The 25,528-nt window shown below is 37.4% G+C and overlaps 1 protein-coding gene across 1 annotated transcript; it reads right to left on the bottom strand.

The window, feature by feature from the left end:
• Positions 1–1,545: 1,545 nt before the first annotated feature.
• On the bottom strand, positions 1,546–24,459 carry slc25a42 (solute carrier family 25 member 42). Its single transcript, XM_036556775.1, has 8 exons — positions 23,990–24,459; positions 16,434–16,595; positions 10,585–10,696; positions 9,032–9,057; positions 8,628–8,794; positions 6,122–6,238; positions 5,568–5,719; positions 1,546–3,919 (listed from the first exon to the last, which is right to left on the bottom strand). The coding sequence occupies exons 2-8, from the start codon at positions 16,512–16,514 to the stop codon at positions 3,603–3,605; spliced, it is 972 nt and encodes a 323-aa protein (XP_036412668.1). The 5' UTR covers positions 16,515–16,595; positions 23,990–24,459; the 3' UTR covers positions 1,546–3,602.
• Positions 24,460–25,528: the final 1,069 nt, after the last annotated feature.

The raw sequence follows: 25,528 nt of genomic DNA on the forward strand, positions 1-25,528 counted from the left end.
TACTAGCCACTGAATGACAGTGGATTACAGATGGAAGTAAATGAGAGCAGATCATGTTAATAGTCCACAATAGCACTCCATCGGAAGGCTGAGATGAGTCATATGAAGTCTCTTAAGTTACCAAAAATATACCAAATGCAAAAGGTGTTATTTGCACTGTGTTACCCAAACCCCAAAGAGCAAATTGCTGAAACTTGCACAATAATAAATCATGCAGTTACACTGAATACCACCACACGGTGCGCTCACCATAAACATGAGCTTTTACCTATTGCACTAATACTGACAGTTTTAAAACACTGTCACATGGTACTTAAGATGAGTCGTTACTGAGAGAAGCACTAGTGTGAGTTTTGATCGTGGTACGTCTTCCTGTTCTATCATTGTAGGCACTTAGTATATATTCACTTTCAGCTTTAAATGCTGCAGCCATATTTGTTCAACAATGAACACACAAGCACTAGGACAGATGGGTTTAAGCACCGTTTGATAAGTTCCCTGCTCAAACACAAAAATTAACTGCAGAAAATAACTGCAATTATATTACTGCATATTGCAACTATGATATCCTTTACAATATATTAAAACCATACTGGAGAACTATTAAAGGAAAAATCTGCTATTTTTCAACCTAATCTGCATCTGCTATATCTGTAGCATACAGTCAATTACCACAGATACTAATTTCAACACATTTCCCTTACTTCATAAATAGCAGAAAACCAGTTAATTTGCAACTAAATTACAATAGAAGTCAATGGGCAGACGCTTCAGCTTTATATTTTATCTACATATAGGAAACTTACTTACTTAGACTTACTGTCTGTGCTACGTTAAGTGTATTATACAAATAGATCAGGCATACTAGCAGTTACGTTAGGCAGATTAGATAAGAGATTAGGTTGAAAAATATTGAAATACCTCTTCAATGTAATATAGCTAAAGGCTGGCCTACACTATTTTGGCCAACGCTGGCCAAATTACTATTAATAAATTACTGGAATTTGTTGGATGACAAAAGTTCCTTGGTTCACCCAAGAATGCTAAAACACAAAGTTGAAGCACCTGCCCACTGGCTTCTATTATAAAACAGCCTTAAGTTAAATGGTTTTAAGAACAGGAAAAGAAATTGCATTGAGGGTACAGCAAAAGTTTGGGTGCCCCTGGTCAAATGACATTGAAAACATTGAAAACCTATCCTCTACAGAGAACACACTTCTGCACATTTTAATGCTGTTTGTTTGCTTAATTTAACAAATTGGGGAAAAATATATGACATAAAATGTGGTCTCTGCAAAAGCTATAACATTTCATTTTTCTCAATATGCTAAACAAATAAATACTAATTGTGCACTGACATTTGCAGAAAAGTGCCATGTTCAAGTTGTAGAGGATGTGCTTATTTGTAGGATGAAAATGCTGTATTAACAGTTCACGTATATGGCTGAATACAGGTATATCTCAATTGCAATATTCAGCAATGTAACTGCAGTTAAGATATATTGTATCTGGGACGTGAAAGAAATGGTCAAGATGATGACATCACACAAGTAAACAACATTTAATGATTTGTTCAAAGGCTCATTTGCATATCGCAAGCCTTGGGAATATCACTACTGCAAAGGCAAATATCACAGTAACAATATAACAAACAATATATTGCGCACCCCGCTACTTAGTTGAATCAGGTGTGCTTGAGGAGGGAAAATGACCAAACTGCGCTGGACAAAAGTCCTCCATGACCAAAGCTGGAGAACTTTGCTTAAGTATGCACCATAGCGTTCCTTATATTTATAGCCCAGGCAAGAAAGCGACACACAAGGGTAAAATGAGGACACATTCCAGTAGAACCAAACAAGCATGCTTCTCTCAGCAAGACACTGACCCAAACAGCATTTCCACTGCCCTCACTTGAGCACACCTGGTCAGCTCACTGCGCACACACACGTATACACACACACACACACACACACACACACACACAGATACGCACCTGCCCAGACCACTCAGTGGTAGCTTGAGCGGCTACACTTATAGCACAGGCTAAAGATAGAAGCAGCCGACAGGCCGACAGTGGACAGCAAGCAACTTCAAACTTCCTCTGAAGCTTTCTGCTTTAATATAGAGACTTTATTGCAGACTCTCTATGAACATATATGGGTACATTTGCTTCCGCTATCCTTGGTTTACCTCCAACACATACAGGTGTGTGCAAAAGTTTGAGTGCCCCTGGTCAGATGACATTTTGTTACGTTTTGTTAACACATCCACTACAGAGAACACACGTCTGTACATTTTTATGTGCAATTAATTTGCTGAATTTAACACATTGGAAAATAACATACGGTACCACTTTAAAATAAGACTACGCTTATAAAGAGTGTATGAATGATTTAAAATTGTTAATGTTGTGTTATTAATTAGGTCATAAACACTATTATTAATCAGTAACATTTTTAACATTATTTATTACACATACATAAGGGTAATCTGATGCTGGCCAAACAGTGAGCCCACATCTATGCTGTTAAACCTTAGATCTCACATTAATAAACAGATTTTAAACCATTTATAAATCCTTTACAAGGGCACTCTTTTTTGTAAAGTGGTATCAATCATACGATGAGGCCTGCGCAAAAGTTATGGCTCATTTTACATGTCATGATCTAACTCAAGTAGATGTTCCATTTAAGGAGTGTTAACTTAATTTCACTTAGAAAATCAACAAAACAATTTCACCAGGGGTTGTTCAAAATTTGGCATACAACTGTATGAATTTTAATTGATATGAAAGTACACTGACTGTAGATGATGAAAAAAACAGGCAATGTTTTTGTTTTTTTTGTTTTTCCCCCTAAACTCAACATAAATCAATCCTTAGTTACTCAATCAAGGCAGCTCAGACGCATTGGACGTCACAAGGCAGAGGGACGATGAGGAAGCCATGTTTAAAAAGGACGAGCGCAATATAAGGAGCAAGAAAAGACGCAGAAAACACAGGGCCTTTCCATGCCGATGGCAGAGTGATATGGGTATGAAAAGAACATAGATATATTGCACTTAAAGGATACCCTGCAAGTTGCTGTGCTGGGACACTTGTGAGACGGCAGTGTGAAGGGGGGCTTACAGAGGACATAACATTCATTTTGCCTCTGTCCGTACCTCGCTCTGACTCACACACACATGCGCACACACTCACACACATAGTGTGTACCAACGGCTTCCTCAGAAAACAAAATCACTAAAAAGGTCTCGAAGTCCTGCTAGTGCAAAAACATACAGTTCCGCAAACTTTCAGTCTAATCTCTGTGCCTTGTGTCAGTTAATTAAAAATGACCCTATTTGCTCCACTGGCAGCATATGCATGAAATTAGCAGTGTCGCTAATGAAATCTTTCCCTTTGCTCATGGCAACATGGGCAGAAAGAAGTTTTCTGTCCGATTTCCACCTCCGCTATAGGCAGAAATCTATTTCACAGTTTAAGTCTTACCCCAAACCCTTTAAAAGTTTTTTTGTCTATATGTCCTTGTGTTTCCCTGCTAAAATTTCACTTTCTTCTCTGCAGAGGCTGCTGCTCTGTGGCTCTCCGTCACCCCTCCAGGCTATCGTGAGCTATAGCCCACTTTGCGAAGGAAGATCTGTGTGAGGTCGAAGGTCATAAAGCTGATTCCTACAGCAATGGGCCCCTTGACCCAGTTCATGCTCAGGCCCTTGTACAGGCCACGGATGACGCCCTCCTCGGCCATGATCTCCCGCATGGTGCCCAGGATGGTGCCGTACATGTGGCCCGTCACACCAGCCGTCTGCATGCGCCGACGCACCACATCCAACGGGTAGGAGGCCGACTGGCCAATCAGGCCGGCGCATGCCCCAAATGCAAGCCTCTCGTAAGAGTACGGCTGGGCTCTCCCTGTCTTCTCTGATAGAGAGAGAGCAAGAGAGAGAAATTAGAGCTGAACAAAAGAGCATAATTGCAGCTAAATAAACACCAGAGCTGCAACTGTTGGTTGATGAAGTCAATACATGCAAACTCATGAAGAGTGAAAAAGTTCAGAATCCAAACCCCTGTAGGGGAGGTCCAGAAGCATCGTTCCACAGGAGAAAAAAATTTTACAATGAGGAAAAAGAGACTCCCAAACCAAAATAATCCTTAAATTAAAATGTCTTTACTGTATTGAGTAATACTGTTGGACTGTTAAAAATGCCCAAAAAAGCCACTGACCTGAAGAAAGCAAAAGCCAGTATTTTTTAGGTCATTTTTTACAGTCTAGGTAGGACATGTCAATACAATAAAGACATTTTAATTTAAAGAGTGTCTTGGTTTGGAGAGCTTATTTGTCTCTTTTTTTTCTCTCTTTTTCCTTTGACACCAAAGAGCACCCAACTCAACATTTACAACAATTTTTTTTTCAATATCGAGAACACCTACAACTATCATTCTAAATAATTTTTACACTTGAAATGAAGCACTCTGATACTGAAATACAGGGAAACAAGAAATGCTGTAGAATGAATCAGTTCACTGAGTTCAACAACTTTGCAAATACAAGTAATGTCAGAGTCTGTACTGCTTTCCAGGTATTACTTATTTGTTTAAAATCTGTTGCTCACCATAATAAAGTCAAAAGGTTAGTCTTTATGACGGTTGGTGGAGGTCTACCAAATTCTGCACTCAACAGAAGCCATTCTAAAAACTCTGTCCATCATTTGTGTCTCCTATAGCATCTGCTATAGCAAATAGGTGCTTGGACTCCTGTGATTACTGCTTCCATCTGTTTTTTTTCCAATAGCTCTAACAGTTGCTATAGAAATCTGTGCTTCCTATGAATTTTAAACGTTGCATCCGACTGTCCTGGCTGCAAACAACAATCAGATTAAACCTAGTCAGCTGGATAATCAGTAGCATTTGAAAACTAATAAAAGGTTGGGGTATTATTTTTACTGACTATGTTCCACTACTTTGCCAATAGTCCTTCCAGTCATATTTGTGTATTTGACTTATTTTTAAAAATAATTCTGATTCATACCAAAATAATCATTAAAACAAGTTGTGGTAAAAACTTCCTGAAGTTCCTAAAGAACTGCAATCAAATCACTATGTGTTCTGAGATTTATGGTCATACTCTATAATGTTCATGTGATACACATGGCCATTCTGACAGACTGAAATACACTACAAGACAAAAAATGCTCTGAACATTTGATTAGTCTATTAATCAATCAATAGTCCATAGACAAATTTATTATAGAAATAATGGAGCACTTCCATTTCTTACTTGCTGAGAAAACAATACCAAACAAATAGCTTTACCAAAACCTTAAATACAAATGCTTCATGGTCACTTTTACAAAGTGAGTGGTCACAGCTTGCAAAAGAATGTCACTGCAAACTGTAATCTGATGCAAAGTTTCTCTACACAGAGTGGAAAAAACTAGAAAAGCCAGTATGAGTACGTTTTTCACTGAGTGACAGTGATATGAATGTTGGGGGAGGTCTTGGCTGGTAAAGTTGTACAGAAATGTGTATACAGTATGTATCTGACACACACTGCAGTAAAGCAGAATACCTGCATGGAGTTTTTTAAGCGTTTCATAGGTAAAGAAGCTGAGTCCTGCATAGGGAACCACTCCCAGTATTGTCGGGGTGAATCCTCTGTAGAGTGTCTTCAGACCCTCCTCACGGGAGATCCGTACAAACACATGCAATATATTACTGTACCTGAAAAACACAGGCCAAAAACAATATTAACCACCAATCAAAATCAGTTGCTCCATTTAATTTTAAAATACTGCTGTTAAATAATAATACAGAATAGCACAGCAGCATTGAAGGAAATCATATCTACTTCAGTCATAGCTAAGTGCTTATTCCTCTGTTGAATACGGAACAGAAATAGCTAAACATATTTGAATAAAATGAGGAAAAAAGGCTCAACATTAAGCGTTTACAATAGACAAAATTTCCTAAATCCTTCTGTGCCTAACACAGAAAGCTACTGTGGACAAATTAGCATGACTAGCATAATGCTTAACAATCCACCACCAACATTCATTCATTTTTAGCAGTTACTAGCTACTATTTTTCAGAATGGGTACCCCTTTAAGGATCAGTGTGTCTTACATTTCTTTCGGTGTGACAGCCATCCGGGCACGGACCATGTCCAGTGGATACGTAAGCATGGCCGCAGTGGTGCCAGCTAGCGAGCCAGCCAAGAGTCGTGGGACAGGAGGCAAAGCCCTGCAACAGAGAGCAGACATGGCATTGAGTGCTAGGCACCAAGGCACTGTATGCCATGACAACCAATTTATGACATATCCAACCAACTTATTTACAAGATTAGGTGAAACAGGATGCAGGATATGGACAAAACACTAGTATTCTGATTATACTGGTACATACTGTGATTGCAATCAGCCTTGAAAATGCGATCAAATTAAAGACTGGCCCTATTTTGATGGAAATGATAATATTGTGCTGGATTACCTGACACTTTGTTTCATCCAAATACATACAGAAACACTGTAGAGAACTGTGATTGGTCAGGATGCTTACAGCACATAGTAAAAAAAACACTGTGCTTGGTTAAAGTGCTTATTTGCATACAGCAGCCTTCTGTGATACCAATAAGGCCAATACAACATCATAATTAACAAACAATATACTGTGCAGAGTAGGCTTGTATGTATCTGTATGCTACACTGAGCGCGTTTGAGCAGCGCAGCTCAACAGCCGCATTTCTACAACATCTCATCAATGCTAGGTACAATAAATGTGGTATTAATGTAGGACATCAATTCACCTAACATGTTATGTTCACATGTGGGAACACTAGTGTCTTGCTATGGTTTTCATGAAATAAATAAATAAACAAATTTCTTGAAATTGACCATAAACAAGTTTTTACCATCACTGCGGACAGTTACCATGGTAACTCCGTTACCTGCCACCGGGCACAATGTGAAAGCGCAATTGATATGCTTCCTGTGCTTAAAAGAATACCTCATCCACATATTAGTATAAAATGATTATCTAAATTGACATTTTTGCTAAAAAAAAGTTTTCGTTTATGGTGAAGGACCACTAAAATAAAATAAGTCTTGCTAATTACAACACCTCTGTGATGGTACACTTATTCATTATGCAATAAAGGCTTTATAGAGAGCATCTTGTTCATTTAAGTCTTACAAGATGTAAATTCACAATCTGAGTAAATCATGGTAAAGCAGTAACACTTCTGTACTCTACAAGGTTCCACACAAGTCATAAACTAGCCATAACATTTGTCATCACTTGGTATATCAAAATACTGCTGCTATTTTTCTACCTAGTCTTATCCGTTAGCATTAGTAGCATGATGCTTTGAAAATGCTGTCATCCGATAGCAACAGCGATGACCTTACAGAAATGGGGCCTATGCTGGCATGCAGGCTGTCACAGAACAGCTTTAGTGAATGAAACTCAACACTTCTTAATGAGGGCTGGAGAAGAGGGACACTGGGACACTACAGCCTCTATGAATCATTTCTTAGTGTAAAGCTGCTGACGTAAGACCAGTTTTTACCTTTTATACTGTTAAAAAGTTGGTTCTTCAAGGGTTCTTTTTATGTGCGCCATTCTAATTATGCTACAGTTTCCTCCACATGGTTATGATGATCAGTTAAGGTTCAGTTAAAAGTACCACTGTTGCTAACAATAAATGTGTATAGTCACCAGTTAGCATCATTCAAGAGACACCATGCTAACTGGTAACGACTAGCTTCTGTGGTTATTATTATGCTTAATCCCCACGAACCTTTTGTGCATTTCATTCAGAAGGTTTTTGGTACTATATAGAGCCTCTTTTTGCAAAGATTATAATAAATACAATCAGTAAATCTGATTTTGCGTTAGCTCACTCACCCAAAGACCCGGCTGAAATAGACCTAGATTTGAAAATGGGCCCAGTTTTTGGCTCAATCTTAAAATGGCAACGTAAGACAATGATAACGATCCAGACATGAGTAAATGGGGCTTAAAAACAGATTCACGCTCTAGATTTTATTAAGTGCTGATCTAATCTGCTTAAAGTTAAAGTTTACTTGGCATGTCTTGGATTTATTCATTTTTGACTACAAATCTTTCAATCGTGTCAAATCTCACAGACCCACACAGACTGAGCATGTGCTTACAGTTTACAGCATGTGGGATAAAAAAAAGGGCATACAGGGCTTCAAGATATGGACAAAAACACACATTGTTAATACATTGCGACTGTGATCCCCTGCAATATATTACAACATATCAGGTAACCCTTGATAATATATGGCTAAAGACTGGCCTGCATTAATTTGCCCAAAATTATTTATTGGCTCACAGGACTGCCTTGGTCCAAATACTTGCAGAAATTGAACATCTAGAATCAACCCGGAACATCAAATAAGCTTCATCTGAGTTTTTTCAAAATACTCACAGCACTTGATTTATAATAATAAAAATATATATAAATATATATATATATATATATATATATATATATAATTAGTTAACAGGTTTACTTGTCTTCTAAAATACTGACACTGAAAAGCCACTAATGATTAACACACAAGATATTCTGTAGCCCTATTATTGCATAGTCTAAGACACTTACTTGCCCTGGAAGCCATAATACCTTCCCAGCAGCCTTTTGTATTGCTCATGGGCACAAAACTGAATGGCAGCATAGGGAATAACCCGCACCATGGTGGCCGAGTTGCCCCTCCATAAGCTGAGGAAGCCATCCTTGCGATAGGTACGGTAAATCAGCCGATACGCCTCCTGCTCTCATGGAAAAACAGACAGATCTGTATGAGTTTGGCTTCAATAACTTTATGCATTCATCAGCAAGAAAGGCATTTGCAACACTGGAGTTTTGTGTTTCCCAAAAGCTTTATGATTTCCCCATAGTATTACAATTATCTTTACAGGGTAGAGACAGTGCTCTAAGCGATGCTTGCTTTACCATTTACCAGTAGTTGCTATGCTGGGTTAATGCTTCTTGAAATATACACTCACCTTGGCAGAAAATCTATTTGAAGACACTGAAAAGTAAAGGGAACAAAATGAGAAAAGGTTGGACTTTTTCCTACATTGTAACATATATTTCTGATAGATTACTTCTGTGTAAAAAGCAGAGCGCTTCGTTATAGAGTCATATGCAAACGTCTGGGCACCTCTGGTCCAACTGCATGTGAACACATCCTCTACGGAAAACATACATCTGAACATTTTACTGCACAATAACTGTTTACTTGCTGAATTAATCATATTGGGAGGAAAGGTAAGCCTTTGCAAATGTTATGGCACATTTTACATTTTATGTTTTATTCTTTTTCAAGCTCAGCAAGAAATAGAAACTATACACTAAAGTGTGCAGGAAAACTACCATATTTCAGTATGTTCCCTGTAGAGAATGTGTTAAATTATTTTCACTTAGAAAATCAACAAAACATGTAACATGACTCAGGATGTTCAAACATTTGCATACAACTGTAGCTATATGAGGGGATAAAATAAGCTTAATCGGAATGTATTTATTACTATGAAAGATTTAGTAACATTATTTGTATCATGTGAACCCAGAGTCACATAAACCTGAATATGAAAATCACATGATTTCTATACAGTGAACACAATTTCAAATTTTCAGCACCAACATCCAGTGAGAGCAACAGTGGCTGCATGTTCCAACCAATTAATGTATACATCATTTACACATATACATATATATACATACACACGCATATACATATACACCAATCAGGCATTACATTATGACCACCTCCTTGTTTCTATGCTCACTGTCCATTTTATCAGCTCCACTTACTATAGAGGTGCACCTTGTAGTTCTACAATTACAGACTGTAGTCCATTTGTTTCTCTGCATACTTTGTTAGCCCCCTTTTACCCTGTTCTTCAGTGGCTAGGACCTCCATGGACCCTCACAGAGCAGGTACTATTCGGGTGGTGGATCATTTTCAGCACTGCAGTGACACTGATGTGGTGGTGGTGTGTGGTGTGTGTTGTGCTGGTACGAGTGGATCAGACACAGCAGTGCTGCTGGAGTTTTTAAATCGGTTTATATGTATAGTCCACGGTTCCAACTTGTGATTATAGCCTCTTGTTCATACAGTTCATGGGTTCCAGTTTAAGTGGAGACCCTCAAGGGGAACTGCAGTTTTTCACTTTGCTGCTGCTGTTAGTTTGCTGCTTGTTGATTCAACAACAGTTGTCCCGCAAGCACTGTTCAGCATCGTCTGCTGAAGGTGCTAAAGGTTTTGCTTATACAGCATTTAAAATGTCACTTTGAATAAGAGGCCTACAATCACGGTTTCTATCACAGCAACATACAGCGCACTGGGAGCTAGGCTTTAGTCTGCACTACTACAGATGGTTCAAAGGGTCAAACAGAAAAATGTCTTAAGGGACTTAAGAGTGGGCTTATAATTTACTGAACAATATACATATTCTTATATTGACAACAGCAGCGTAGACAGATTTTATTTCATTGTGAGGCGTTTGTGTGTGTTGGACTCATACTGTATAAGTATCAGTTTAGCGTTTCTTGCCTTGGAAGATGATCTTTGTTCTATCCAAAGGAGCCACAGCTGTTTTGGCAACGGCCCCTGCCAAAGCTCCAGAGAACAATGAGTTCAACACGGAGCGGCTCTGCTTAAAACCCTAGACACGCGCACGCGCACACACACACACACACACACACACACACACACACAGAAGAAGAAAAAAAACATAAAAAGCAGTATTAATACTACACACATCCTTTCAGACCCATAGCGTTGAGGTGTCTTCTCACAGCGGAAGGAAGGACAGAAACATCTGTGGATTTTTTTCAGATCTAAAGCAAGAGTCGGGCTTGATTTTCTGAAAAAAATGCAAGCCTTGAGCTTTTTTATGGTTTTGGTGGTCTACCAGGTCTTGGACAGTTGTTAGGAATTCCATTTTCTCTGTTTCCCTGTATCATATTTTGAACTCCAGTTTTGGAAAGTACTTTTCCTACCATGTATTTTCCATTGACTTTCCTCTTCCTTATGCAAGTGGATTATCTTATATCCAACAGATTCCTCAATATATCCTGAAAAATAAATAACTTGTGCTTAATAGTCTTTCTGACTGGAAAAAAGTACTGTAAGAAAAAAGAACAACTTTTTTTTTTTAAGATTATACACACAAAACTAAAAATTCCGTTGCAGTTATCCAGAGAGATTGGCATGAAAATGAGGCACCAATTTAGGAAGGATAAATAAGCCACTTATGATAAACATCAAGAGTCTCCACAAAAGCTTTCCTGACAGCTCACAGCGTCCCTCAAACAACCAACCCCAACTGCAGTCACAGCTGCAGTTTTGCAAAGCTTTGAGGTAAAATCCAAGCTACATTTACCACTTTATCTTTGGACTAAACAAAAATGCTGAACTTCTAGCGTTAAGTCTAATATTACACATTTGTTAAGTAAATTACAGTAGAAGAATTTAAAAGTCATATTAACCATGCTGGACATTCTAACAGGAGCAAGCTCTCTGACTTTAGCACACAGTTTATACTTCACATAGTAATCAGCTATAAAAAAAGAATCATCAGTGCACCCCTACTTGTTTTTCACCAACAGATCTGCTATTGGATGCTCCTGGTGTTGAGTGCAAAACAGAGAAGCATGACTAGGCAGTCTATGCAAAGCCTATGTAAAGACTTGTTTTTAGGGCTGATTCAGTGTATTAGTGCAGGCACCAGTGTGCCAGCCAATGATGAGTCAATGCAAGACATGCAGCCATGGTTATGCGTTTGTTTGAGATGCAGTAGATTATTAAGCCAAACTTACACAAGAAACTAGAATGGATTACACCTGCCTGACAGACTGTGAATGTTCATAAGGAAACAGTATCAAAACCATTTAGGTGGGAAGCTAAATCAAGAGGCAGCTACAGTACAAAACGCATACAGTCTACTTAGCTGATATAAGCAATCTAAAACAACATCACACACTATATCAGTTATAGTAGTAATCAAGTAATCTACCAACTATTTTAACGATTCATTAAATGAATAAAACGTTACTCGATTAATTAAAATTAACCTAATAAAAATGTAAATAATGATCTCAAAATATTTTTATTGGATAAATGAACAAGTCTGAAGTCTTTCAGTGTTTTAATGCATGATTACTGTTTATTTGCTGAATTTAACATTTTGGGGAAAAAAGTAAAACATCAAATGTGGCCTGTGCAAATATGACAGCACATTTTATAAATTTTTCCAATATGTTAATCATGATTAGTCATAATCATAATCACAATTAATCACATCTTTGGCCTGTGCAAAACTTGGCACATTTTATTTGTAATGTTTTATTTCTTCCCAATGTCTTAAACTCAAACTAACAGAAATTGTGCACTAAAAGGATGTGTTAACTTATGTTTACTTAGAAAACCAACAGAACAAGTCATTTGACTGCGAGGGTTCAAACTTTTGCACATGACTGTAAGTGGTTGTGTTTCTTACTGTAAAAGAATTTAAAATGCGCAGCACCATAATGAATCATTGTCAACACATCAAGAAAAATTCCAATTGATTTGTTTTCCTCCTTACTATTATTATTAATCAAAATGGCATTAATAAGCATGCAACATAAAATTAATTTTTAGGGCAGATATACAGAGATATTCTACAAAATTCCCCACAATATCCCACTTTAGTCTCTCAAATTTAAACTAACCTTTGCTCATTTCAGTCATCCTTAATTACTTCAGCTGTTGTAAAAAATTATATTACTTTATATGTTGCCCATCTACATTAAGTAATTATTTGAGCACTTAATGAATCACAGACATTGGATGTTTGGTTACTAAATTAACTTAATTCTTGAGTTGTACTTCTTAAATGTACTTATTTTCACTTATAAAATCAACAAAACACAATTTGACCAGGGGTGTTTAAACTTTTGCTTATGATTATAAATAGGTGATACACTGTTTATTAATGTAAAAGAATTAAAAATATACATCAAAATAATCATCACCATCATCAAAAAATAAATTGATGATTTTTAATTGATTAATCATGTTTAATCAATTACTCATAATGGCCCTAATAATTACACAACATGAAATTCATTCCTAGGGCAGATTCATAGAGAAATTGCACACACAGTTCTCCCAATTTCCCTCACTATAGTGTCTCAAATCAAAACTCACCTTGACTCATTTCAGTCGTCCTTAATTATTTCAGCTGTAGCAACAAATATTCATCAGTTATATTCAATGCATATTCATTATTTTGAAGTTACTCAGTTACATTAAATATCCATTTGAGCACTGAGTCATGAACAGTAGATGTCAAATTATTTGATTTACCTCACTCTGGTGTTTTACTTAACTGTTTATTTTATCATTTAATAGTGGGAGGAAGCGAGTGGCTTTCTATAACGGCTCAAAATGACAACTGGATGGTAATAACAGCCGACTGAAATAGAAGCTTTAGATTACTTTGCTGTTCTAAAAATAAGAGTGTATGTATTTAAAGTGTGCCACTATTTTGGCATCAAAAAGCATCCCACACTGTTGACTTTGGAACAAACACACTCTCAAATTGTGAGTCAGGTTACAAAGTTCTGAAACCCAGTGTTACAACACTGCAGTGCAGAGGAAACCATGAGAGACGTCTTACATTCGAATTTTCTCCAGTCCTGAAATCTCATACTGTAACCAATGAGCACGCATGAAACAGCAAGCTCTACAGGAAGGCACTAAAGATATCAGCTCAGATCTTTGCTGTAGGTGTTTAGCCTACAGGTCTAAATAGAGGTTTAACAATACGTCATATGATATTGTATCATTTGAGATGAGGCTCTCAATTCAAAGCATACATTCAACATACAATCAACAGACTGGAGCCAATAAATTATTCATTTTGAAGCTGCTTAAACTGCACAAGGTCCATAAATTGCACAAGGCTAAAATGTTAGTTTGGGGCTAGAGAAACTGGCATTGGGACTGCACTGGCATATCCACTCATCCACAAACATTCACTCATTATCATGATATCAGTAACCAAAATTACCAGTTTTCTATATTTTCACTGTATTATTACATACTGAAATTGCACCACAGTTATCATACAATTCACTAAACGTATTCTACCAGTAGACTTTGTATTATCAATCTGATGTCTCACATTTCTCTGTAACACCACATCAACTATAATTTGAATATAGATAAAATTATCTACAGCACTACTAGACTTTACTGCTCAGATTAAAACTCTGTAAATAGCCATCATCCTGGCGTATGCTTTCCAGAGAGACTGCAGCGGTAAGCTATTTACTTCCACTGTGACTCTTTAAAAACACAGTCATCATATGTGCTTATCAGAATTGACTTGATTATCACTGGGTTTTATAACGCAGTATGTCAACAAAACAACTGGTTATTGTCCATAATCCACTTGCACCAGCAATCAAATGCTGCTGAAGAACCTGATAAGCTGGAGGTGTTGTGTTACATTACGGTTGGAACTCCACTGTGCAGTAGATTCCCAAGAATGAGGCTCTGTATCTGATTCTGATCATTCAGACACTGGAAAAACTGCTCAGGTTGCGCCTGGACATACATCGGTTTTGTTGTCTGCTTGCACGCAATTGCAAATGTATAATCATGTATAATAAAATGCCTAATTATGCTTGAGTTCAAGAGAAGATGGAGTTCACTGTTACCCATAGTGCTAGTTTCAGAAATGTAACTAAATATCCAGTGAATTGTCCGAGCAGCAAACATGACTGGTGATTAGGCCTGTGCCCGGTGACGGTTAATCGAGTTACCATAGTAACAGCCCTTAGTAATGGTTAAAACTCATTTGCCGCCAGTTTAAAAGTTTAAAAAAGGTTTGTGCATTAATTATTATGTGTAAACCGTAGCAAGACAGCAGTGTTCCCATAGTTGAATATAACAGAACTTTTAAATATGATATCCTACATTAATACCACATTTATCGTACCTAACATAAACGAGACCCTTCTAGAAACACAGCTGCACTGGTTAAACATGCTCAGTACTGCAGACAGATATCGTGCCTGTACAAAAAGCTGCCTCAATGGCAAACGTGGTGCATTTTAGGACATTCTTACACTACAGTGTTTTTACTGGATTCATTAAAAAGGCGAAGGGCTCAGCTAAACAACCGCAAACTCTCAGACTGTAAAGTGTGTGTGACATTCACAATTCCAGGGATGCTGGACATTATTGTAAGACGGGGGTGGTGAAATTTTGAGCAACGTATATATGACATCATGCTAAATAGGACGTGTTTATGCACATATGACCTGACACAGCATCCGCTGATGCACACCTCACACACCTCACACACCTTACTCACTTGCTGGACAAACTTTATGCAAATGAGCTGGGTGTCGGCCAATCAGATTGTTGATGGCATCAAAGTTAAGCTAGATGCCCACACCTATTGGGAGATCAATATTACAATTAACAAAATAAAAATTCCAACCTACAAAAACGCACAAATGAGTCTTTGCTATGCCCAAAATATTTAAAAGTTCAGTTCTTTTGTTATTTTTCTGCTAATGTTTTTTTGCAGTTTCAGTTAAATAGTCTTGAAATCTCGGGGTGCTGCAGCACCCTCAGCACCCCTATTTCCTGTGTCTGTGCACAAAATAAAGATGACCATCACAACTGTTACTGAACTGCGCTTGGTCTCACTGTGTTCTCTCCTACGTCCGCGTCAGTGTTAGAAACCATCATAAAATTATTGGACGAACAGTAAAACAATACCCCCTACCTCAACATGGTTTAACTGTTTACAGTGGTTATTTTCCACATGATGACCTAAATAACAGAACTCTTACTAGCACAGGTCTAAAGGTCATTGGCAAACCTTATAATTGGTGATTGATAATCTTTTCCCATTCTGTACAGTGCCTCATGTTGACTAAGAAGGGCTGATGCCATAAGGCACTCTCAGAACATGATCTAACGCTCCACTTGCACTAGTATGGCATGGCAATGCATAACACTGGATCCAATTCATTCACCATGTGAAGCATAGTGTCCGTCTATGGAGCAGTGCAGAGCATGATGAGTTCGCCACATTTTGATGATGGATGTGGTTGAAAAAGCATTAATAACATAGATATTGACTGATTAAGATTTCAATTTGATTGGATGTTGCATCTATATCTAGCTAGTTGAAGAGAGGAGATGTGTTTGTGTTCATTGCCAAGACGGACCAGTATGAATCCTACTCCTATATACATATACTCAGGTCATAAAATAAAGACTTCTGAATCCACATAGTGAATTGCAGCATTCAGAGGTTCAGTCATTTGAGATTCAGTAAGCCCTCTAACTTCGTCAAACTTTTGCAGACCTTATTCATAGATTTGTATTCTTACCTCTGACTGGCTGGAGGAGGGAAGTGGCAGCACCTCACCCTGTCTGAGTGCCCGCTGGCTTTCCTGCACTCCATTCCCCATCCCTGCCCCCTACACTCATACACGCCAGCACTTGGGGGCTAGCTGACTGGCTAGCTGGATACACTCACACGGGACAGCTCCCTAGAAAAGACAAAAAACCAGCCTGCTGTAACTTGGAAAAATTCACATGATTATAAAATTTGTTGTAGATATTAGGGTGGCATGATAATAGCTAAAACAATAAATCACGATCACTTTACTCCATACAGACATCACAATCACTACTAATGAGTCAATTCAGGAACATTTTTATCATTTTGAAATCAATAGATAGACATTTTTTTTTTAAATGTAAAATTTTTTGCATCTTTAGTCAACAAGGACATAAAATGTCATTGCTGCGAAGCAATGTTCTTATGAAGCATCAAGAGCTATCCAACTATTAAGGTCGCCCCCTTGTGGAGTATTTTCAGAGTGCTAAGTGTGAGTGAGTAAGTGAGTTACAAGTCAGTTCATGAGGTGTTTTGCATCTAAAAACCCAAGCTTGTCAACATTATGTGTCAATGAAAACTGACTTATAAACGTTACCTAATTAGATAACTTTAGTTACGTTCACACTCAATTATGTTTGATTGAGTAAGGCTAAATTTATGATCTCAATTAAAAGACAATCAATTGTGTAGTCCCAATGATTGCCACTTGTGAGGAGATAATTGTGATGCTCTCATAACAGTAACAACATTCCACAGAAATCCACGAAATTAATTTCAGACAAAAAAATGAAGTGGTAGCTCATCGTCATTATTGCAAACATTAATAGTTTTCACAGGTTAACTTTTTTTGCCCACTGTTCGAAAGCTATCTGAATATGCAAAAATGAAACCAGCATCACCGTATCAGGCTCTGCACTTTTTGGTATTGTTAGCTTAGTTCTGATTGGCCAATACAAATCACATTTCCCAATGGGTTGGGAAAAGTAATGACTGAGCTACTGCTGTGCTGCTTAGAGGGGAAGAGGAATTCCACATCAATATTCTCTACTAACAGTTGACCAAGCTTAAAAACTCATAATATACATATTCATACTAGCCACCGGTTTATCACAGTAGTCACTGATGTTAATTGGATTTAACATTCATATTCACTGTGATGCGCTCCTAACAGCAGTCACTGGTTTTTACTGGTAACAGTGACTGATTTTCACAGATCTATTTCTCACTGTTACTCTGACAGGCCTCTAGCAGTAGTCATCGGTTATCACTGGTTTTGCAGTCTGGTGTCGATCAGAGGAGGATGGGTTTCCCTTTTGAGTTTTGGTTCCTCTCACAGTCTCTTCCTCTTACTCTTTTAGGGAATTTTGTCACTGTCACCTTTGGCTTGCTCACTGGAGCTTGGAACCAGATTGTTTTGTTAAGCTGCTTTGTGGCAAAACCTGTTTTTCTTTAAAAAAAAAAAGTGCTAAACTTTGACTTGACATAAAACATAGATTCATAGGCAAAATAATAAAAAAAACACTACCTAAAAAACCTTCACAAACATTTCTTAATAACAACTGTATATAATTTAGCAACTTAGTTTGCTTACAAAATCACAGTATAATGTCATGTCAGACGTTCATGTAAAGGAGCAGACAATCTGAGACACATACAAAATACTTCACAAAACACTTCATGAATCTTCACTTGAATATGCAGCCAACATTAAATTTTCTATCACTAGGAAACATATTTGCTTCCTGAGAGGCTTTCTGTGAAATTTTGTCTTTGAAGTCTACAAAGACCAGCTTAAGTTCCAGTTATTGTTCTAAAATGTGATCAAACATGCCCAATTTCCTTACTGAAGAGTCACCAGACCTGCAGGTTAAATGTGTGAATGTTTAACCTGATCTTAAACAAGATGACATATTCTCACCAAAGAACAGCCTGAGCAATATGTTACCTAGTGTGAGGTCACTGGGGCATATGAGAGGAGTAAACAGCTAGCCGCAGTCTATAACCTACAGGATCAAATGGCATTTAAAAGGACATCGCTTGGCAGAATTCCAGAAATAGAACTAGAATCGCTGAATTATTTAATCACAAAAAGGACAGACCTATGAACACAAATGCATTGATCATGTAGCCCTTCTACTCCTGATTCACATTAGTGGTGGGAAATATGATGTGCTATTGTTATTGTGATAAAGGATTTCTAGACCACTAAACAACCGATGAAAAAGATTTAGAGCAATTATAGAGAGCCTGTAAAAAACAACCACAGTGTAGTAACTGTCGAAACTGCATAGTAACCAGGGCCGTCACGATTACTTGATTAAAATCGATTTAAAACTTAATCTATTAAAATTTACATTCTTGATAAATCACTTTACTTTGAAATTTGAGTAATAAAACAGCACTGGATAGAAAGAGGTGGAAGAGTGGAAATCCACATCAGCAAGACTTCACAAATGGGCTTAAATAAATTAACGGAAAATAAAATGGTGTCATAAATCACATTTATATGATTACTTAATTAATCGTAAACAATCATTATAATAATCATTGTAATATTTATTTACTAACATAGTCTATATATACAAATAAATGTGGCTCTACTCTTTTTCTGGTGTATTCTATTTGGTCCCACTTGTTTGCAAAACTAAATATCGAGATACATATCGTGGATCGTGAAGATGCCTTCAAGTATTGTGATGTTAGACTTTGGCCATATCTCCCACTCTTAAATCGACGCCACAAATCAGTCTTTTTCTGGCACTCTTGTAAGGAGCTGCACTAGAAATCCTTCAGTAATCCTGTCAACACCCACAACGACACATGACGCTTTGACATATGACTGAATGGAAGGGCTGCATGGTGTTGCTGAGGTAAACCTGACTTGACCCAGTTGGCACACATAATGACTGCTATCCACATAAACCAAGTGTGAGGGCAGCATAGTGTTCGCATATCAGTGCAAACCTTCTGTACTGGTGGCTCTCTGGGTGAAAGGTTTAAATTGTACAGCAAGGCTGCCTTTACATAATGAAATTTACATGCAACTTTAGTTGCTTGAAACTTACATGAAACTAAATTTCACTACATAATGTTACATAATGTAAAGTGTGCTGCAACTCACTTTAAACGTAGTCGCAACAGTTGCAAGTGTCTCTACTTGTGAAACCAGTTTCATGAAACAGCCAATGAATTTATATAGCAAAGCAATACAACAGATTAAAAATACCAGCTTCTAAATTGGCTAACTATTGGAGTGATCACACGTGGTGTGGCCAAGTTTTTTAATTGCTTTGTGCAAATGTCAAGTTACACAGACACAAAGTCAGATGCAACTCACAACAAGAAAGTAGTTGCATTACGTTTCACAGTGTAAAGCCTGCCTAAAGGCCACACCAATTCCGATGTATTTTTTTGTTCAAACACAAAATCGAGTGAAGATGGAAAAGGAAGAAGCAATGTATTACTTGAGTAGCAGCAATGGTGACTTTTCTCTTTTAAGCACTGCAATCAAACGACACACACACTGGGTGCACCCTATTCTACAGAAAAGACAACACAGGGAGATCCAGAGTCTCATACAGGAGCTGAAGCTGCACAACATGCGATTCTGAAGGTACTGTCATATATCAGTGGGAGGAATTTGAAGCTCTGCTTCTGCTTGTTGCTCTTCTCATTGAAAAGGAGCAAATCAACAGGGAGCCCATCACACCTCTTCTGCTTCTGATAAATGTGTCAGAGATTTTGTCTTTTCTTTTTTTATTATGCAGCATCATAGTCTGTCAGTTTTAGACTCAGTGTGAAAGATTATTAAAATATATGTGCTCGTTTTACAAAGTTGACCGGTTTTTCTTTTTTTTTGGTCTGTAAAAACTGGACTTGAAAAACTGGTGTGAACAGGCCTTAACAGAGAAAGGTCTGTTAAAGGAATACTCCAGGGTTTTTTAACCTTATCTCTATCTACATGGCATATGTTCAATTTACCACAGACAATTTCAATGTTTTTATGACAATAAAAAGACCACTTGAAGCAACTGCCCACTGGCCTCTATTATGACAGTGTCTGTCAACGTTTAATGAAAATTACTGTCCATAGTATTTGACCATGCACTACAGATGCAGCAGACAAAAATTAAAAACCACTAGACAATTCCTTTAAAAGTGATTTGTAGCATGTATTACTTGTTGCTAAATACAGAGCTGGAGGCAACCTGGACAGCAGATTCTAAACTAAATGGAAAATTTAGAGAGGTCAGCTGCTCATTATTGTGAGAGTTAATTGTTAACTCTCATGATGACAGCTTATAAAACTGGACAGAGGAGCCATTTGGGACAGGCTTATTGGAGTGGAGGAATAAAAAGACAAGAAGGGAGAAAAAAGTGAGGAGCCAAGGGAGGACAGGGTTGTCAGGGAAACGGAGGCCGGCATGTCTAGTTCATCCGATGGGTCCGAGCCATGGAACTGAAAACTCACTGACCCTTTTAACCCTCTATATCCTTTTATAACTACATCCTGCTCTGGTGCAAGCTGCACTGTAGTCACACACACCAGCATGGAACCAGCTCAGTACTGACAACAGATATATTTACATGTCAGCTGACACCCGTGTTATTTTAACCAGTCACTGGCCAATGCTGCTTTTACTAATGGTGCAACGAAATAAAACTGTAGCCCTGTTACGCCCCCTGCTCTTTTCTGAAGGCCTCTCAAACTATATTAGTAATTAAAACTAAGCATCCTAGTGCATCTATCTATTCTTGTGCTGTTTATAGCTCTGTTTCGCTGTTTTATAAGATCACTTAAGATCATTTATATCTTTCTGAACACTATCGACCTTTACCCCAAATCTTAATAATATACTTCACAGATTGATTTGGATCAGGAAATAACACATTTTGTTTCACAACAACAAGAAGGTACTTGCTTTGAATTAAAATGTGTACTTTTCTGATCCAAATCAGTCTGTGTACTATATAATTAAGAGCAGGGATGCAGATCGATAGTGATAGCCAATATTTTTCATGTACACATCTTCTGATGCAGATACATAAACGTTTGTAAAATGTAGATGTTGGTACTAGATCCACTTGGATGAGCATTACAAAAAAATATAATTTACTTGAATTGTGTTATAAATGCAGTAAAATAAGTGCAATAGCAACGTCACCTAGACATGCTCTACCGAAGAACAATAAATACGTCATCAAATATCAGTTTGAAATACCGGCCAAATCTAAACATCTGTTTTCTTAGCAAAATGAAGCTGATATGAAAATGATCATTGTGCATCTCTAATCATTGTTTAACACAAAATATTAAAAAACATATCAAATCTGAAAATATGCATCTTGCTATGCCCCTAGCTGTTACCATTACTATCATGCATCTCTTATGGATTGGCCAATACAACAATATTTTATCATTACTGTGGTAAATCTTGTCACAGTACACTTTTTTATCATGGATACTATCAGTACTCAAAGAATCAACGGCATAAGCTGCATGTTTACTAGAAAGAAACTATAATTGCAGTCGTATGCAAACATTTGAACACCCTCGGTCAAATTACATGCTCTATTTATTTTCTAAGTGAGAATACGTTAACACAAGGAATACACTTAAATATGCCATTTTCTTGCAAATTGTACTGAAAAATGTCTATGTATTTCTTTAACAAACAAGCAAACTTTAAAAACCTTTTAAAAACAGGCCACATTTTGTGTTTTATTTTTTCTCAATATGTTAAATTCAGCAAATAAACAGTAGTTGTGTATTAAATGTGCAGAAGTGTGTTCTCTGTAGAGGATGTGTGACTTACTTTCATTAGAAACATGTAATTTGACCAGGGGTGCCCAAACGTTTGCATACAACTGTAATTTTGTTTAACTGAATTTAGTGCACGGCATGGCATGAAACATAGAACAAAAGTTTTTAATAGTATTTTATACATGTGGCACTACAGGGGCTTTTGCTGTTCCAACTTATCAAACCTCAGAAAAACTAAATATTGTGATATTAATTGTGTCAAAATTGCATTTTTTCACCCAGCCCTAGTATTTCTACTATAATTGCTGTTACAAGTCTATCTTCAAGCCCTTCTTCCACAAACAACACAAAATCAGAATTCAGAACTCAACTCAAAATCAGAAATAGTATGTGCAGCTGCACTGTAGATATATGCATGTACATGTGGGTATGAATAATAGTTGCATTTTAAAGCAGTTGCATTATAAAGCTACCTTTGCCCCTCTTTTTTCCTTTGTGGGTCAACTTACAGGCAAGGCTTTTATAGACTCTGGTGCACTACTTTTGAGAAGTGTCTTATTACCTGAGAAATTGGACTGGGGACTTGTACAAACGGTCTAACGTTCCCAACGAAGTTTTTTTCAAGGAAGCAGCTCATTCACTTATCAAAGGACACATTCCTAAGGCTTTATACGTGTCAAGGAAGGAATTATTTGACTTTTTGTCAAGTCTAACACACTGATCACTCTTTAGCTATGCAAGACACGTTTAGTGAAAATAGAACAAAATACAGAACCACTACTTTGCTGTTATTCAGGCCTACAGCAAATCAAACAGAGCTTGGCCTCTTATGCTGAACCCTGCTGTGCTATCAGGAGCAACACACACCCCATTATAACACACTGATCTCATCTGTTAGACATTAACCCTTGAAATGCTATCAGCTGTGCCTGTCTGATAGCATCTGACAGTTAAATTAATGAGATAAACTCTGAATGGTAATGACAGCTATAACCTAGAACTGCATCCCATTAGTGTTGAAAAGTTAATCGTTTTTTATTGACATCACAATTTAAGAGAGTGCAATTTACAAATTGCAAGAGCTGCAATTTTTAAATTATAGTCTGTATTATCAAAACAACATTACCTCATGTTAAAAACTGACCTAATATCACAGAGGTTGTGAACTGCCTGTAGCTGAGTTAGACCAATTAGAGGCAACTAAACCGCCATGTGTTGTGACACCACAACCACAACTTACTGGCTGTTTGGCACAATACATTCAGGGCACAAGCCTCAAACCAGAAAAACAACAAATATTTCTTCATGGCCAAAAAAAACACAGACAGAAAATGCATACTTTGTAATTTATATAATATAATATAATATAATATATATTATATAATATAGGAATATTCACCACTTAAATCACAGTCACAAAATTAGTCAGAAAATCACAATTAGACATTTTTCCCAAATCGTTCAGCCCTATATGCTGTGAAAACCACGGACACCTTTGCAAGGTGAAGCGACCACTGTGCAAAGCACAGCTTACTAGCCTCACACAGTGACCCCCTCCCGCAAATGACTTTAATGTTTAAATACCAAACACTGAATTCTCAGTGTTCTCAAATTCTCAAACAGCGTGGACAGAGAAGAGGCCAAAGAGTACGAAATAAACTCCTCTCACACTAACCAGAACTAGAGAAAGACTTGTTTAGCAAGCAAGTTAGCGATCCAGCTAGCTTTCATTAACAAAGTATTACGTTCCTCGATTGAATTCAGTTTCTTTGACTTACCTTCCTGATAACACGACCAGGCTGTGTCCTGTTTAGCACGTGTTCCTCCTCTTAGAAACAGACTAGATACAGGACTACTTTTTCACGTAAATGTAATGACAGTTTGACAACCACTCCCCTTGAGTTGAGTTGAATACCAACGCTAGCAGGGTTAGCCAACAGACGGCTAGCTACCGTTCCGAGAGCTGGTTAACTAGCCTGGTGGCCAGTCACGCCACGCTGCTTGTAAACACACGCAGTTTTTTTTTAATCAAAAGTGACCTCAAAGCTCGGCAGCCCAAGGGACAAGGGTCGAACACATTTCTACACTTCATTCGCCTCAAGTGCACGACAACTGAGTGCGATAACTTGCACCTTCCATGCTGTTTCGAATACACTGTCTGACACTAGCGAGCAAGGGCGAGTTACACGGGACTATGGGAAATGAAGTCCGAATGCAGAGACGCTCGACTGGATAGGTCGGTTTGAGGGGCGTGACGAGAACCGTCCAGAAAACAAAAAGTCGTGTTCAGTGAAGAAAAACACAGGTTAAAAGGTTTCTCTGTCCTGTTCTGATTAAACAGACGTCACAACGCAGTTTCCACATTCAGGATTCCACAATGAATTGCGTCATAATCAGGGGTGGAACATATTTTCACATTCAATAGGATTTTCACTTCTGACATAAAGATTCGATTCGATTTTAGATATTTTATATGTTAAAACCCGCTAATTATACACTACAAATGTTTGTTTATAATAATAATAATAATAATAATAATAAAAGTTCTCGTATAGAACATTCAATGCCTGCAGCACCCCATATGGAAGAAAAATATGTACTCATATTTTCTATACCTAAATACGTCATTTTAATATTTAAATATATGCCTGTTAGTGAACATATTTGTCACTATATTGAAATATTCACACACACATGTAGATTGCATTTGTGTGTGTCAAATTTTAATAGTTAATATTATTAATAATTATAATTATATTTTATATTATATACTTATAATAATATTTTAAAAATAATATTTTATCTACATGTGTGCAAATATTTCAATATCTTGACAAATATGTTCATATACTGGCATGTATTTAAATATTTGTACACATTTATGTTTACATATATTTTAACACATTTTTATGCGTAATGTGTAATATATGTTATTTTTATGTGCAATATGTGTTATGAAACATATTGACAGATATTTGCATGTGTACATATAGTCCCTTTGCAATCGGGCAAGCCCTCTAGCATAACATAATAAGCCCAAAATCACAACCCCTAGAATTTATGAGGTTAGTATGTTTAGTATATTAGTATGCGGTTTTGGACGTAGCTCCATTTGGGTGTGTGTGGGTGTATAGCATAAGCCCTGCCGTCCCACCCACTTTACTCTGATAGGATGCACCCAGATGCTAACTTATGCTCATCGACCCAGTTTCTAGATGGTAAATGAGAGAAGCTCTGAAGAGACAGAGGGGATTATCTGTGATACTGCTTTAAATTTTGATACGCTGTTCCGAATGCTTTTCAAAACTAGATTGCAA

This window comes from Colossoma macropomum, unplaced genomic scaffold (genome assembly GCF_904425465.1).
Source record: "Colossoma macropomum unplaced genomic scaffold, Colossoma_macropomum, whole genome shotgun sequence".
Taxonomy (NCBI): Eukaryota; Metazoa; Chordata; class Actinopteri; order Characiformes; family Serrasalmidae; genus Colossoma; species Colossoma macropomum.

Excerpts from the sequence above, each read along its gene's own strand:
- slc25a42 (XM_036556775.1), bottom strand. The coding sequence starts at position 16,514 with ATGGGGAATGGAGTGCAGGAAAGCCAGCGGGCACTCAGACAGGGTGAG. Across the intron at positions 8,795-9,031 it reads CAAATAGATTTTCTGCCAAG|GAGGCGTATCGGCTGATTTA; the intron begins GTGAGTGTATAT and ends CCATGAGAGCAG. Across the intron at positions 3,920-5,567 it reads GCTTAAAAAACTCCATGCAG|AGAAGACAGGGAGAGCCCAG; the intron begins GTATTCTGCTTT and ends TCTCTCTATCAG.